Consider the following 15,505-nt stretch of genomic DNA (forward strand, 5'->3'; position numbering starts at 1 on the left):
TGTGGAGTAGCCTAAAAGTTCCACTTCATTAAAGTGTACAGCTGAGGCTGTAGCTACTGGTGGCCACACACAAACACAGAGAGAGCACACAAAGAGCTAAAACACTGTAAACATATTTGTTAAAGCTGAATTGAGAAGACCATACGGTGACAATAACATCATCCCCTCCTTCCCTGCGCAGATTCCCCGCAAAATGCGCCAGTGTGCCACGTGAGGGAGGCGCAAAATGGGATCTTGACCCATTTTTCCTCTTTCTCTCTCCTCCTCAGGATGAAATATGAAACCTGGCCCATTTCAGCCAAGTCTGTCCCCTGGGCTCCCAGTTCCTCCAGCGCCAACACTGCTCTGCATTACCCAGTTTCTTTTGGCTTTTTCAGCCTTAAACAAGTTTTGACATTTTGACAGGACACTTTTAATCTTTTTTTACGCACCACCCACGCCATCATTTTATCCCTTTTCTCATTTTGGATTTGTTTTTGCAAAGTTTTTGAAACTTTTTTTCCCCTGTGAACTGCACGCGGATTGTGAACTATCCTAAACTTTTACTTTGAAATCAGCCCCACTGAGAGACAGCATCTCTCCACTGACAGACAGTCGCGCCGGGATGCGGGTGGTCGTGATTGTAAACTGAGCACACAGCAAAAGAGACGTGGGAGCATCGCCTGCATCCTATTGTCTCTGGGATGTAAGAAGTCACTCAAGTATTCTGGGTTGTTTTTTCTCCCGCTCGTGATATCTTCAAAGGAATTAACCTTTTTTGTTCACGAGGAGAAATTATGGCGACATTTTTGTTGACCATGCGTTTTGTTCTGGTTTTGTTGGGATTATTTTTGCTCTGTTCTCCATCCGCAAGAGCCGAGCCGGAGCTGCAGGAAGAGGAGGAGGAGGAGAGCTCCTGTCAGGGCGCTTTTGACCTCTATTTTGTGCTTGATAAGTAAGTGCAATAAGTTTTTGTTTTGTTTTTTTGGCACCATTTGTTTGCTTTTTCATAAAGACAGGCTAATGCGTGCAGGTAGCCTGTATGGTAGCGGAGGAAGAAGTTAGCAAAACACACAAAAAAGCAAGTTAACATTTACAAACTTTTATTGCATCTTCGTAGTTGGCTTATGGTGTGACTTGGGACAAAGTAGTTAAATGATGGTCTGCAAAAGTTTCAGCTTTTTAGGTGAATGTTTGGAAAAAAGCAGTCGTGCTGTCTTGTTGAGTTTGGGCTGATTAGCACCGCTTAGCAGCTGTGCGAGAGCGTGTGCGTGCGCGCGCGCTCGCGATGACGCTGGAAAGGAGGCTGACTTGCAGAGAGTAGGCTGCAGTTTGCTGAATAAGCAAAAAGGCCGATGACGGTCTTGATGGTTGCTGAAAAAATAATAATCTCTCACTCTTCCCAGGTTTAAACCCACGGCCCCGTTTGAAGTTATTAAAAAAAGAGAGTACAAAGGAATGGGACTTTTATTCTGGAGGGAAATACTCAGGGACTTTTTCTTCTCTTTTAGTCAGTGACCGCTCACCATTCACTCTTTCATTTCCACTCTGTACGCCCACATAGGAAAAATGTTGTGGTTATGTGACATCTTAGCACTGGACTTCAGCAGCTGGACTCAGACTGCCAGAGAGAAAATAAAATGTCAGGGAAACTTCTGGACCGCCTGATATTTTCTCTGTCTATTCACTTTTTCGGTTTATAAATGCTGAAATGCAATCATCTATGTTTTCTGGCATGATTCAACTCAGGAATCATCCTTTGTGCTATTCTGAGGCTCAGTTTCCATTAAAAACTTAGGAATATTGTTGAAGTCTAACCAAAGATAGCCACTGCACAAACATGTTGAGATGGTCTCCTTTAAGCATGTTGTTGTATCAGCTCTTCTCCTTCCCCCTGTGCTGATGGAGCAATGCCAGGAATGGGGAGGAGAAACAGGAAAGGACAGGAAGCATCAACATTTATAGAGAATGTGGTTTTAATTTTGAGAAAAAAATGTTGCATGCAACACCTTGAAAGCTCTATTTTGGGGGTTCGATGAGAAGTCTCATACAGATTAGCATCATCAATGACTATGTGATGATTCATGTCACTGGTTTGGATGGCTTCATTCTAAGGACTCATCTTTTCTTTTTTACACAGATTTTTAACTGCTCTCTCTGTATAGTGACCGTGTAAGTAGTTTGCTCTGCCCCCTGAACCTCACAGATCCTTTTTCCTCCCCTCAAGTAGGGTCCCAAGTAGACAAGAACATAAACAGAGTGGGACTGCATCCCAGATGTGAGGGGCTGCTATTGGCTTGTGCTGTGTGGTAAACACTGACACATGCGACAAATAAGGAAACTGCTTCTCTTTTTTTCTAGTGTCAGATGCTATTGTTAGCTCTCCCATGGGCTTTGGGGTCACTAACTTGGTTTAGATATCAGTTATGGACTTCAAACAGGAGGAAGCTCATTAGAGACCATTCTCAGCCCTCGAACAACTGTCCCTCAACCCCACAACCCTCAGGCCGGAGCTGTTTTTATGAGACACCGTCTGAACTCCGTGCCCTGGTTGATCCATATGGAAGGCGTAAAGCAGGACCGTCACTGCCATAACTACAGCCATGCTGCTGTGCAATACTAAAATCTGCACATTAAAAAAACCTCATAATGGATAATAATTTGGGGCTTTGCAGAATTGTTTAGTATCAACATCATGTCGTCATACATGGGTCCATTTGATTTTGAATGAGTAACATACCATGGGCGCTGTGTTTGAAGCGAGAGGAGAGGATCATGAGTTTTACAGTAATGAGGAACGATAACTGCTGCGCTGGCTCATAAAGTCGACTCCAAAGACATTTATTACAGATGATGTCATGTCACGGTTTTAACATGTTGGACAGTGCTCCCTGAGACATATAGGCGGCTGCAGTCAGTGGGTAATGACCGCAAGGTTGCCAGTTTGGATCTGGGAGATCTCGATGGACTGTGTTTGGAAAACTTCGGCTTTAATGAGACACATTATACTAATTTTGTAAAACCTTGGCTTTAAGACACATTATACGTATTAAGTGTTGTCGTCACTTTGGAAATGATATGGCAGAAACATCTCTATTACTGTAAGATGTCGCCACATAAACATAAATGTAGATAGCCCTTCGATTTCCAGCAGGTTTCAAACTTTGATACTTTCTGTTCTCATTCAAAATGTAATTTAATAACGAATAGACCGGGACACAATACTCATGCATGCTACGTGTTAAATAAAATATGGGAACATATGGGCACATACTGCCCTGCAGTTAACAATGTGACCTCCTGTCGATGTGGTGCATGGCCTGGAGATACACAGAAGAGTCAACAGGCATGCTAGTGCCTCTGTGAGGTGGCTGAGATGTTGATGTTTGTCTGGTAGCATATGAACTTCAGGACATAGTCTTCATTTTAGTGTGTTAGCTTGCTAATCTTTGTTAACTAGCGCTAAACATAAAGTACAACTGATGGACTGTAAAACCAAAATCTATACCAACCAGTGGTCTAGATATGATGGAGGTCATGGTGGATGATGATAGTTTGTTGTTGGCTCATTTAGCTATCAAATGATGAAAACGAGATCTTTAAGGAAATAGGTGTATACTGCTGTAAGGCCTACATTGCTGCATGTGTGCATATTACTGTAGGATGTACATATGCTGATTCAGAGCGAACCTGCTGCAGCTTGCTGTTTTATGTAAAACTCAGTGCCAGAGGAATTTTGAGTGTGGTCATATGGCAGATAAAAGAAGAATCCACCTACAGATCATATGCTAATGTTTAACTCCTTAGAAAGTCTGAATTAAACCATGCTTTTTTCCCCTCTTTTTTTTACCAATACCAATGAGAAGATTATGAAATTGCTACGAAAGCGAAGATGTAGTAGTGTTTCATTCAGTCATGTCAGTGGGGGATTAATACAGTAATCCCCCACTGACATGACTGAATGATCACAGCCATGTAGCATTCATTCCTTTTTGCCAATGTCGCTCATATTTCCTGTCATTTTCTTACACAGACTCTTTCCATTCATTGGAATTCCAGTATACTCCTATTACCTCTTCACAATGCACACTTCATAGCTCCTACTCATATCCAAAGCACTGTCATCGTTTTTTCGATGTGGAGATAAACTACTCTTTCAGCTGTCTTTAATCTTTCTCTGATAAACCACAGTCACATCACAGCCACTTCTGTCCTGCTGTCATTATCAACAACACTTATCATGGTTTCAAAGTGTTTTTTATTGTTGTTGATGCAGTCACGAGTTGGTGCAGCAGTTGGGCACTGGGCCGCGCTGCCTGAATCCAGGCAGGTCAGCGGAAAACCCAAACTGCAGCTGTAGTCCATAAATACTTGCAATATGTCTGGCGGTGGGAATACGTCGGAGCTGTGGAATGACACCCGCTCTGTGTCATTCGGCCTCTCACATCATGTTGCGTTGCTGTTTTCAGCAGGAAGAAATGTTTTGTTAAATGGTATCAGTCCTCCAGGCGCTGAGGGACAAAGAAGAAGCCGAGAGGTTTTAAATTGGATGAATGCCAGTCAAAGTCTAATCCAAACCTCCTGGTAATATTTTATACATGACTCTGCCTCGGTTAACAGAAAAAGTGCATTACGAAGTACATTTTTAGATGGTCAGATAACGAGTGAAAAAGAAAAAAATCAGTATCTTTTGACACACATATCAAATGCCTCTCCACCGAGGAGTTATCCAGTCGTTTTTTCCAAACAATTCCTCTCGGTTTTGGAATAGACGCGAAGCATTAGCTCAGAAATCACGCAGTAAAGACTTTGACTTCTGCAATGGCTGTAAAAGTAGGTTAGTGGTTTTAAACAAACAAATCCTTGTGCCCAGTCAGTTAAATTGGAGGACCATCATTGGATACAGGCTGGGGTGGTGTGGGTAGGACCAGCTGGGATGGCAGACAGCCTCCTTAGCGGAGTTGGGATTTTTTTTTTTTTTTTCCTTCTTCAACACTTTGAACCGTGAGAACGAAGCTAAGAGCTGCTAAGCCTTGAGACCCATGGAGCTTTTTCCCACATGCCGTCATCCCATTGCCCTCTGGGACAGAAGTGGCTGTTGGGTAGTTGAGAGTGGACTTGGTTAAGAAATTAAAGATGAAAAACAGATACTCCTTGAAAGGGCTACAAACTTGCTTCAGCTGTAATGTCCTTTTCTAGAGTTACAGAATTGCAGCCATACTCAACAAGTCCTTGACATATTTTAGGGTAAATAAAAGAACCTTAAAGCAATACAGCTAACAAGCTGCAAACACAACACTGGAATATTATGACCTTACAGCTGCAGTCGAGACTGATGTAAACAGTGGGACTGAACCAAGACTCTGGGCTGGAAAATGCTGCCACACTTTGTAGAGCTCAGGGGAACTGATGTAATTTTCTTTTCTCATTTCACATAGTGATTTCATCCACTGTGTATAAAAGATGCCGAGAAGAGGCATTATAAAATGTCTGTATAATTAATTGGAGATCATCCCCAATTGATTGCCAACCAATCATTATCGGCTGATTTTGATCAGAAATGCGGGATTGGGAGGTTTGAATGAATGCTTCCACTTACAGATCACCTTAAAACTTAAAACTCCATCTCGTAACGTTCTGTTATTATCTCATAGCGTGGTGAATGTGCAGGTCACAACTTGTCCACCAGAGCGTTTTGGAGTTGTTGTATTGTGTATTTGATGAGTTTGATGAGGGAAACCAGGAAATCTCATTAGCCTCTGTAGCGTAGCTCTGAGCAGCTTGTGGCTCTGCTCCGCCGTTCTAAAAATAGCTTGCACCGACAATTAAAGGTAACGAACCTACTCCTAACACTATTATGGCAATGGGCCAATTTGCCAAAATGTTGAACTATCCCCTTGATGTCTGCAGCTGAGAGAAGCACTGGGTTCTGCATAGCTTTGTCCCAACTCTCACACCGACACAAGACAGGACACTGAAACAAATCGATAAGTTGTTGGCCGTGTCATCTGCAATACATGCCCAAAATCGCTCACAGCGGATTGACTAATCTTACTCATTGGCAACATTTGGCAAAACATGTGATCAAGGCAACTTTGCCAACTTTTGCTAGATTTCAGAATCTCATCATTGTCATTGTCATGTACTGTACATCCTGGCATTGTTGTTCAAAACACTCAAGTACAGCCTGACAGAACCACAAACTCTTAGTCTTGTTCTGCATGAATTGCATCATTTCTGTTGTGAGGCATGATGAATTATAAAGACGCACATCCTAAATGAAGTTATGCAATGACTCTTTTTAAGTCAATCTGCCTTTATCCAGCAGTTTTGTAATGCTGGCAAACATTCATTCACACTTTGTGAACAACTAGAGAGCTAGACAAGATAAAGACAGATAAACATCACACAGCTGCAAAACTTCACAGTCATTGTGTGTGACCTAGAACATGGAAGCACATTGGTATGATCCACAGCAGCATGTCTGTGTATTGTTTCTGCTTCTTTTCCTCTTCTTCTTCACATTGTTACTTTTATTTTTCCCGTTCTGGCTCACTGGGTTTCTGCCTGTCTAACTCTTCCCCCTCCTTCAGCTGAAAGTTGGGCTGCCCTCAACACACACACATACTGTAAACACACAGTCTTTCACTTGAGAACACATTCACGGGGTGACTCAGTTTCTGCAATCTCACCGAGTCAGCAGAAAAACGCATCACTACAAATGATTGAAGATGTTTTTACTCTTTACGTGCTCTCAGACTCACGGGGGAAATGGAGAAAATTCTCCTCTCTCCTCTTTACACGGTCTGTGTAGCGTCGCTGAACAGTAATGATGATGGGAAATACTTCCCTTGATGCCCACAGCTATTTGGAAACATTAGATCACTGCAGCCAGCCAATGATGTACAGATACAGCAGCAGAGGAAATGACTGCAGATCACAACTATGTATAATCCGAGACAAGGTAACGCTCAGCTAAATTAGAGGTGTTGGTGACGACGGCGTTTAGTTTTGCAGAATTTTCCTGGACCGAAGCCTCAGCTCCGAGTGCAGGTTACAGAGGACACTGTGCAGTTGCCATAGTGATTTCAACAACTGTTTATTTCTTGTGTATTAATCCTTTGTTTTATTTTACCAGCTATAAACAAGCTCTCATGATCACAGACAACAAATCTAGAGGCATTATTGCAACACAATCCTGACACATGGAGAGGAAAAATGATTCTGTCATCATGATACGATCTCCCCCCACTCCAAATGTCATAACGCAGAAAAATAAATGGATATGTTTACCAGATAACCTCCCGAGGAAGGATATTGTTATTGTAGAAATGCACGCTTTATTTGTCATTTTGATTTTTCTACGTTTGTCAGGTTGTTGCACTACCCTCGTCCTTTTTAACGTCACATTATACTCTGTTGTGTATCAATTACCTTTCTTTTATTAGCACCATTATTCTCACGGCCTGCTCTGCACTATTTTACCCTCTATGCTAGCCTTCGTCAGAATTTCTTTTCGGTCCTTTGTTTGATCGGGTTCATGTTTTGTCTGCCTGATTCGTTGCTTTGATTCCAAATGGTTTCTAATGGTGTTTTAAATGGCTCGCTCCAAATCTGGCAAACAGCTGGGAACTAGCGACACATTTGGCACCGCTGACACATTAACAGAAATGCTGATCAGTGCTGTTAACCCAGTAAAATAGGTTTTAATCCAAACAAATCTATGTAACCACAGAGCCATTTAATCAGTAGTTTGCTCCTTGTTTTGGTTGTCCGCTGGTGTTGCTTCGTGAGACTGTTTTGACATGTTTGCCAGATGCGTTGGCTGCAGCAGGTCAGAGAGAAACTTGGCCTTTAAGTCGAAGCTTTCATCGAATCATCGCCATGTTTCCTCTGGCAGACAAGTCGGCGATGGAGCCAACAGATTTTTCGCATTATCTCACTCCTACTCAGCTAAATTTACTGTAATCTCTGTAATCTCAACAATTAGCCTCTTTGTCTTTGTCTTTGCTCCTTCCTCCTTTTCTTTTTGTTTCTTTTCCTCCCCCCCCCTCCTTTCAAATGGCACAGAGCCAGACACATGCTTTTTTTTTTTTTTTTATCTTTTTCGGATAATCTATCCGATGGAGAAAACACTGTCACCCAGCTTTTGCCGATTCGCTGCCTATGACATAACTTCAAACTGCTGTCGAGCACAATCACTTTGTCGGCAAATTGTAACCACCCTCACCCCTCAAAACCTTTATTTTCCATGTCCAAACCCCTAACCGCCAAACTTCAGGGCTCAGCTCAGACCATTAAAATTAGATCAAAGGATTGAGGGGGGAAATAGGGCACTGCATAAAATGGTTTCATCAAGAATCATAGAATGAAATGGCCCACTTCCTTTCCCAGCGGTGTTTGAACAGGTGAGTGAAACTGCAAGCTAGGCCTCGGTCCCACGACTGCAGCCACCTCAGACAATTGAACCAGTCCAAGGCAAACAAGACACATTGTGGTTGAGGAATAAAGATAAGCAGCTGAAAACCAAAAGGTGGGAGTCCTCAGATTCACCCTGATGTTAAATAAATACTCAAAAATGATCCCCACACCTCTGCATGACTATTAGCTGCAGGAAAGTTTTTACCAGACTTTATATTCCTTTTTTTTCCACTCCACTGTTGCTGTAATGGAACAATCTGCACAGGAAACTGGCTCCTGCCGTTCCTTCAGGTTAGAGGCCGTCTCTCTCTCTCTCTCTCTCTCTCTGTGCGTGTGCGCGCCTGTGCAATTCTTGTGTGACTATTTCTGTTTACGCTGCACATTTTGTTGGACATCCAAGTTAAACACCTCCCTCCCCTGCTACCTCAAGTATTTTTTTTATTTTTATTTTGGGAGGATTTTTTTGTTTAGCTTGTAAGGTCTTGTCCTCTTTCTCTGCTCCGTCAGCCTCGGGGGAATGTAAAGCCTTGATGTGGAGGGAACAAGTCATGCCATCAGAGCAACAACTGAGAAAACGCTTGCGTAGGATGTTTAGCTGACCGGCATTTGTATCCGCGCAGGCGAGATTTAGGATAAACAAGGATTCTTACATAAGGTGTGTGTGTTTTTAAAGTCGATATCCCCAGCATGGGTGGCCCACGGGAACCCAAATCTGGTCCTGATGCATCAACTGTGTTCGCGCAATGGTCGACTAATCCCTGCAAAAATCTGACTGCCTTTGGACCAGCTCATCTTCTCATGAGCAGTCTGTCTGTTTGTTTTCTTTGGATTCTCTGTTACTGATGTTTGAGTATAAACTGGCCTTCTTTTCAACTCTTGACAGCCGCAGTTGCTCATACTGGTTTTCCCTGAAATTGTTGGAGCCGCAGAGGTTTTGTTTGTTATGAGTTTTGAGTGTTAGATATTTCGGCATCTGCAAAAGTAAAAGCTTATCTGAGTAGATAACCAACTAAAAACTCTTGGATGGGGCAGTGAAGATCTGCCTCATTTAAAACAGAAAAAACAGGTCAGTATCTACAACAATACAAAACATTCAGCTTCCCAAAACTGATCCAGAGTCTGGTTTGGTTACTGTAGATAAAAAGCCTTGAAAGATGGAGGCATGATGGGAAAGTCCCACATTTTCCCACCCTAGAGTGTAGCCAAATAATTACACCTCTACAGGCTGAAGAATAACACAAAAACACCACAGGATATAACCTCTGTGACACTCAATTGCAAACAAATAACATCAGTCACAAATCATTTCCATTTCAAGTTCTGTCCCATGTAGCCGATTATGTTTTCTAAAACAACTTTGGAGAATAAGTCTTGATTAGTTCCTGTATCTGTATATACCCAGATAATCAAAATATATTTTACAGAAAATTGGGGTTAACCTCATTAGCTGAACAAATGTTTTCTTGTAAGCCATCAAAGCATGCTAAAAGCTCCAAGAAGAGAAATGAGAGATGGTTCACTCTGTTTATTGTGTCTAGATGTGACTCTCAAACAGATTTTTGGGCCTTTAGTTTGCTGGGAACTGGTGCTACTAAAAGGTAAACTAGGATAACACAGTCACTGTTTAGTCTGGTTCTCTGATCTTTTCCCCCCTGAAATATAATAATAAAGTCACAACGGAATTAGGCAGTCATTTAACATAAGTATTCACATCCTATGTCTTGAGAAAAAGTCATTTCAGAGTGCAAAATGTAAGTTTTTAAAGTTATTTTCAGTAAAGTCATCACACATTTCCAATGAGTTAAAATTAAAGTAGTCTTAAGTTTGGGTTTTTGAGACAAGACTTCTTGGTGGAGTGTATTCTACGAAATGGAAGGTCTTCGATAAATCCAGCTAATCTCTGTGGATAAAAATTGGTGTTGACCTTCTGTCCCTTACAGAGAAACAACAACACATCATAGCCGGCCAGTTCCACTGAGTCTAATGCCGTTACATCAGGCACCCGGCACCTAGAATAACATTCAGTCAGCCGTACTCTTTATTCTAAGTAAGCTTCATCCTCTAAACAGGCCTCTAGTTTAACCACAGTCAATTAGCTCATTTCCCATGTGTCATCTCTCAGGCTCATTCGTTAGCTAACGGATGACCTGCTGACTCGTCACATCGCGTCGGAAGCCGTCTCCCTTAACGCACACGCTTAATGAAAGTGCTGGAAATACACACAAACATGAATACACACACACTATCTACCCAGAGGAAATTAAGGTAGCTCCAAGGGGAGTTTTTTTAATAATAGTCCAGTTTTATGGAGGGCCCCCTAGGGAGACCAGGGCTTGTTTCCTCAGCCTTCAGGGGCCTGTTCAGGAACCAGAGGGGTGCTAAATTACACACCAGACCACGCCACCACCAGGGTCTTTTATCTCAACCAGCGCTTTACTGGCCCCAAATGTACAGCACAGGCTAAATGTTTTAAGAGTTTGCCTCCAGTGGTGTTTGAGATGCATAAACAGGAAGGTTCATGTTCAGATAAAGGATGTACTAGCTAGCTATCTGTTGCTAGTTGGAAAGCCACCATAGCATTCCCACTCTTGATAGTAGGCCTAACTGTAGAATAAAAGTAATATTCCTATTTTTTCTATTCTTATATTCTTTTTGTTACAGATACTTGTGAGATAGTAAAGATGGAGTAACAAGTTAAACAGTGGTGTTCCTCTCAGTACATGTTAAGCTTGTGCTTCATGTTATGGAGCTAATGGTTTTACCCCCTGTTGTCTTTGGCAAACAAAGCTGTATTTTTCTTGTTTGACTGCTCGGCCATATGGAGGTTTGTGTGTGTCTGAAAAATAGCTTAAGCCCTGTTTTTCTGTTTGAGTTCTCACTGAACAAATCATTTGAAACACAAAGAAAATATATTCACAATCATCTATTATCTTCCAACTTCGCTATTGTTCAGCGGTGAGATTAGCTTATGATGTGCACATTCATCATTGCTGCACAACTCATGATTTGATTTGCTTCTGGGACATTGAGATGTTAAATTAAGATTAATTTCTTGAGAACAACTTGTACTGTTTTAACGGTTTCCCATTTTTCCTTGTCGTAGGTCTGGCAGCGTGAAAAATCACTGGGATGAAATCTACTACTTTGTGGAGAACCTAGCTGAGAAATTCAAAAGGTAAGAGCATAAACATGTATGTAAACACGCTGTAGATGGTAATATAATTACCCTCTCAAATATGCAGGGAAAAAGTGGAACTACACAGGCCGTGAAAAGTTTCACAAATGGATGTGAGTCTCTAGACCCCCAAAGTCTTATGGCCTCTGTGCCTGACTTCCTGAATCCCAACTGATGTGGATTACTGAAGAGAAACCCACACTTTACACAAGTCACCCCGGTAAAGTAAAATAAAATCTGTCCCTGCAGCAACAACTGCTAAGTCACTCAGTATCCAGGCTGATGTTTCTCTCTGTGGGGTTACCAGCAGCGACTACAGGCTGGAAGGTTTTTATATATGACCAGTCATGGCTTTACATCTCAGTGGTGGTGTGGTGGATGCTTTAAATGGACAAACAAAAAACTACACACAACACTGTAGCTAAACATGACCCAGTCAATTTATTCTGTCAAGTGATAGTTAAATCTTACTGTTGTAACAAATTTGAGCAATTAATAGCCCTTAAAATGAAATCTACACTGTAATGCAATGCAGCCCCAGAAGTGTGGAATAAAATGCATTAATTCGACAAATGGCCGCATCTGTACTTCAGCTCATGTGTGGCTTTGTTTTGCATCCATATTGCCACAGCAACACCCGGAGCTCCGCGGTTTAACCAAAGCAAACAAAAAAATGCCTCCTCAAAGATTCAGTCTGAAACAAACATGAGAAAGTTATAAACAGCACAAATCTGCATGAACTTATCTCCTTTAACAACCAGCACACTTTTCAGGCATTTGTGTGTGTGTGTGTGTTTACATGCATGCAATTCTTTTCTGGTAATGCGGATAAACAACAATAATAAACATTTTGGCAGCTGAATGTCCACAGCTACGTTGCCGTCACGCACAAGGGGCCAAAGCCTGACGCTGGCACAAAGCCATGCGTGGTGTCACTTTGTGTCTTAGTGTTGAGCTGCGTTCAGAACAACAAAAAATATTTCATGCACAGACAAAGGAAATTAGGTAATTTGTCCTCAATGTGTAAATATGAGGATACATTATTTGTGGATTTAAGTTCTTGCAAGTGACGCACGTTTTCGGGGAATTGTATGATTCTCAGGAAAACAACACATTGGTTTCAAAGTAATGCTGAGACGAAGAATTGACGGAATCAAAATGATTAACCTACATGTTGTGCAAGGTGGGAAAACACCAGACCAGCAGCCAAATGCTGTGGAAATGTGTCTTTTATAGTTACCATAAGTCACTGGCACATATGAAGAGGAACTACTTAATCAGTGGGAGTTTATTCCAACATCTGCTCTCAAAGAGAAACTAAAAATCATCCATGACTGCTCAACACTGAATGTGATAACATTTTCTTTTTCCCCCTTTCTTCTGTTCCAGCCCGATGCTGAGGATGTCCTTCATTACATTCTCCTCCAGAGCATCCACCATCATGAAACTGACGGAAAACAGGTGAATAAAGTTATGGTTGTTATGGATTATTGTTAATTAATGTAATAAATTCACACAGCCATTTCCTGTAAAGTCAATAATCAATGGCAGCTGTGTCCTAAAGCCTAAGGTAAACTCAAAGGGATTTACATTTGAGGCCACATTCATCCAGTTATACAGCTCTTTTTTCCTACCATACAACACACACATTGATTATACATAAGGGGAAATTTGGCGTTAACTTTTCCCAAGAACAACAGACAACTCCCTCGACGTCCTGAGATGTAGTTTCCATGTGGGTCTACATAATTATGTAACTGTTAATACAAAAAGTTGTATTTTTAGCTTTGTATGAGAGGAAAACACACTATTAGCAACAATCATGCTGTTTTAAAATCATTTCTCAGCTTTTCTTTAATCTCTGCTTTTTGTGAAATATTAGATACTTTTATACCTCTGAAATTAAACCAGGAGGCCCCAACCAGTAACATGTTTTTAAAATAAAATCTTAATCAGTTTATCTGTCAGATAAATGTTTTGCTTTGAAAAGTATTTGCCTCTTCGTAGTGATTTCAACATTAAATGGCAACACTCACCTCGGTCCTGTATTTAAGCACAGTACTTGACTTTTTAATCTGACAAACAGGTGACAGATTTGACTAAACTGCAGATTAAATGTATCTTCAGTCAGAAACCCATGTGCTGTGTTTCCTCTCTGCAGAGTGGACATCAGAAAGGGGCTCAACGCTCTGAAAAGGGAGATTCCAGGTGGAGACACGTTCATGCACCTTGGCCTGCAGAGGGTAAGCCTCGTGTCAGCTAGCTAAAACTAAATAAGCTAAATCAGAGTTAACAGAGTGACTTGTTCCAGTGTTCACTGGCTTTTCATGTGACCTTGAAAATGTTTTCTCATTTGAAGGCAAATGAGCAGATACACCAAGAAAACTTTGGTAAGCAACAAATGTCTCATCCTTGTGAACACTTGAGACTAAATGGCATAATGTCGAAGCTATAACATTACCTTATGTTTTTTCCAGGCACAGCCAGCGTGATTATTGCACTGACAGATGGAGAGCTGCAGGAGCATCAGCTCATCACTGCACAGCAAGAGGTATGATAACTTAATACTGAGGCCGAATCCCCAAACCACTGCAGTTGAAGCTCAAGTGACAGGACGGCTGTGGGAGCAGAGATCTCTGAAAACGATACATTTATTCCCTCTTTCCAACAGGCAGAGAGAGCCAGGTCTCTGGGCGCCATTGTGTACTGTGTTGGTGTCAAAGACTTCAATGAGACACAGGTAATACACATTCCAATGTAATATATCTATGCTTTATTTGGCCAGTTATCAATGCATGTTATAGATCTGGTATGAAATAGACATCATTTCACAAACTCTGCTGTAATTATCTTCAAAATCTACAAGCCAGTTACAGTTTACCATACATGCACTGTACCGCAGGAGCAGTGGAAACATCCAAAATACTGTAACCTCCATGTTGCATGCTCCAGTGTGTATTGAGTGGCCCCCAGTGCAATTTGTCTAACCCATAATTTAAAATTTCCTGAAAACCAATCCTAGCGCTGCTGCAGATTCCAACACGCCAGGCCGGACTGGAGATTTGTGTGTAACCTGAATAATCCTGAACAATTAGCTTCAACATGATGAGGAGGATGATTCAGGGTCCGGTATTTAACCTGATGGATATTTGAGAGCTGAGGGAGCATAAACCAGCCACAGTGGGCTTCAACCCACTGTCTGTGTGCAGTTCAAGTCCCATTTAACTGCAGTTCTTTCTCTTCACAGTGCCTGAAATTGTATTATAATGACATTTAAGGCCAATTTAGGCTTGTTGTGATAATATCAAATTGCAGGATGTTGGGGAGGTTATTTAATTACAGCAGTTCTAACAATGCTGAACAATTTTAATCATTTTCTTGTTAGGGTTTCTATGAATTGATTACTTAATAATTCTCTTTTCCTTTCCTCCGTCTACACCTTTTGTCTCTCCTCTCTTCCTGTAGCTGGCCACCATTGCAGACACCATCGAGCACGTGTTTCCCGTCCTGGGCGGCTTCCACGCCCTCCGGGGAGTCATTGATTCGGTAAATAAACAGTTCTCTGTGCAGGGAAGTGGCCCTGTAGCTAAAGTTGACAAACAAGTGCAGCCATGCAGACGTCCACATTCATGCGCTCTACGTCTTACTTCCTATTTGGGTATTTAAGAAGAATGAAGACACACTGTTGAGTCACCCAATCACTGTGACAGAAATATACAAAATGTCATAGCTAGTCATCAGCCGGTCAGTCCAGTCACTGCACTGGCTCCTAAAGTGCTGATGCTTTACGTTTTTACAGCAATGCGCTTTAAATAGTAACACTGCAAGAAGGGAAGTCTGGGACTAACCAGCGTGTTTGGTGAACATCTGCTGGAGTGTAAACTTCTCCAAATCAACCAAGACCAGCCTCCACATATTGGAATAAACGCT

At 41.7% G+C, this 15,505-nt stretch overlaps 1 protein-coding gene across 1 annotated transcript in view; it reads left to right on the forward strand.

Annotated features, from left to right (window-relative positions):
• The first annotated feature begins 342 nt into the window (after positions 1 to 342).
• Positions 343 to 15,505, forward strand: part of antxr1c (ANTXR cell adhesion molecule 1c) — a 35,204-nt gene continuing 20,041 nt past the window's right edge. The window contains exons 1-8 of the mRNA XM_083993750.1: positions 343 to 934; positions 11,504 to 11,575; positions 12,965 to 13,036; positions 13,737 to 13,818; positions 13,935 to 13,965; positions 14,053 to 14,126; positions 14,247 to 14,315; positions 15,041 to 15,121. Of these exons, the coding sequence (XP_083849876.1) occupies positions 777 to 934; positions 11,504 to 11,575; positions 12,965 to 13,036; positions 13,737 to 13,818; positions 13,935 to 13,965; positions 14,053 to 14,126; positions 14,247 to 14,315; positions 15,041 to 15,121 (639 nt within the window). The 5' untranslated portion in view covers positions 343 to 776. The remainder of the gene's footprint in view (positions 935 to 11,503; positions 11,576 to 12,964; positions 13,037 to 13,736; positions 13,819 to 13,934; positions 13,966 to 14,052; positions 14,127 to 14,246; positions 14,316 to 15,040; positions 15,122 to 15,505) is intronic.

This window comes from Trachurus trachurus (assembly GCF_905171665.1).
Source record: "Trachurus trachurus genome assembly, chromosome: 19".
NCBI classification, from domain to species: Eukaryota; Metazoa; Chordata; class Actinopteri; order Carangiformes; family Carangidae; genus Trachurus; species Trachurus trachurus.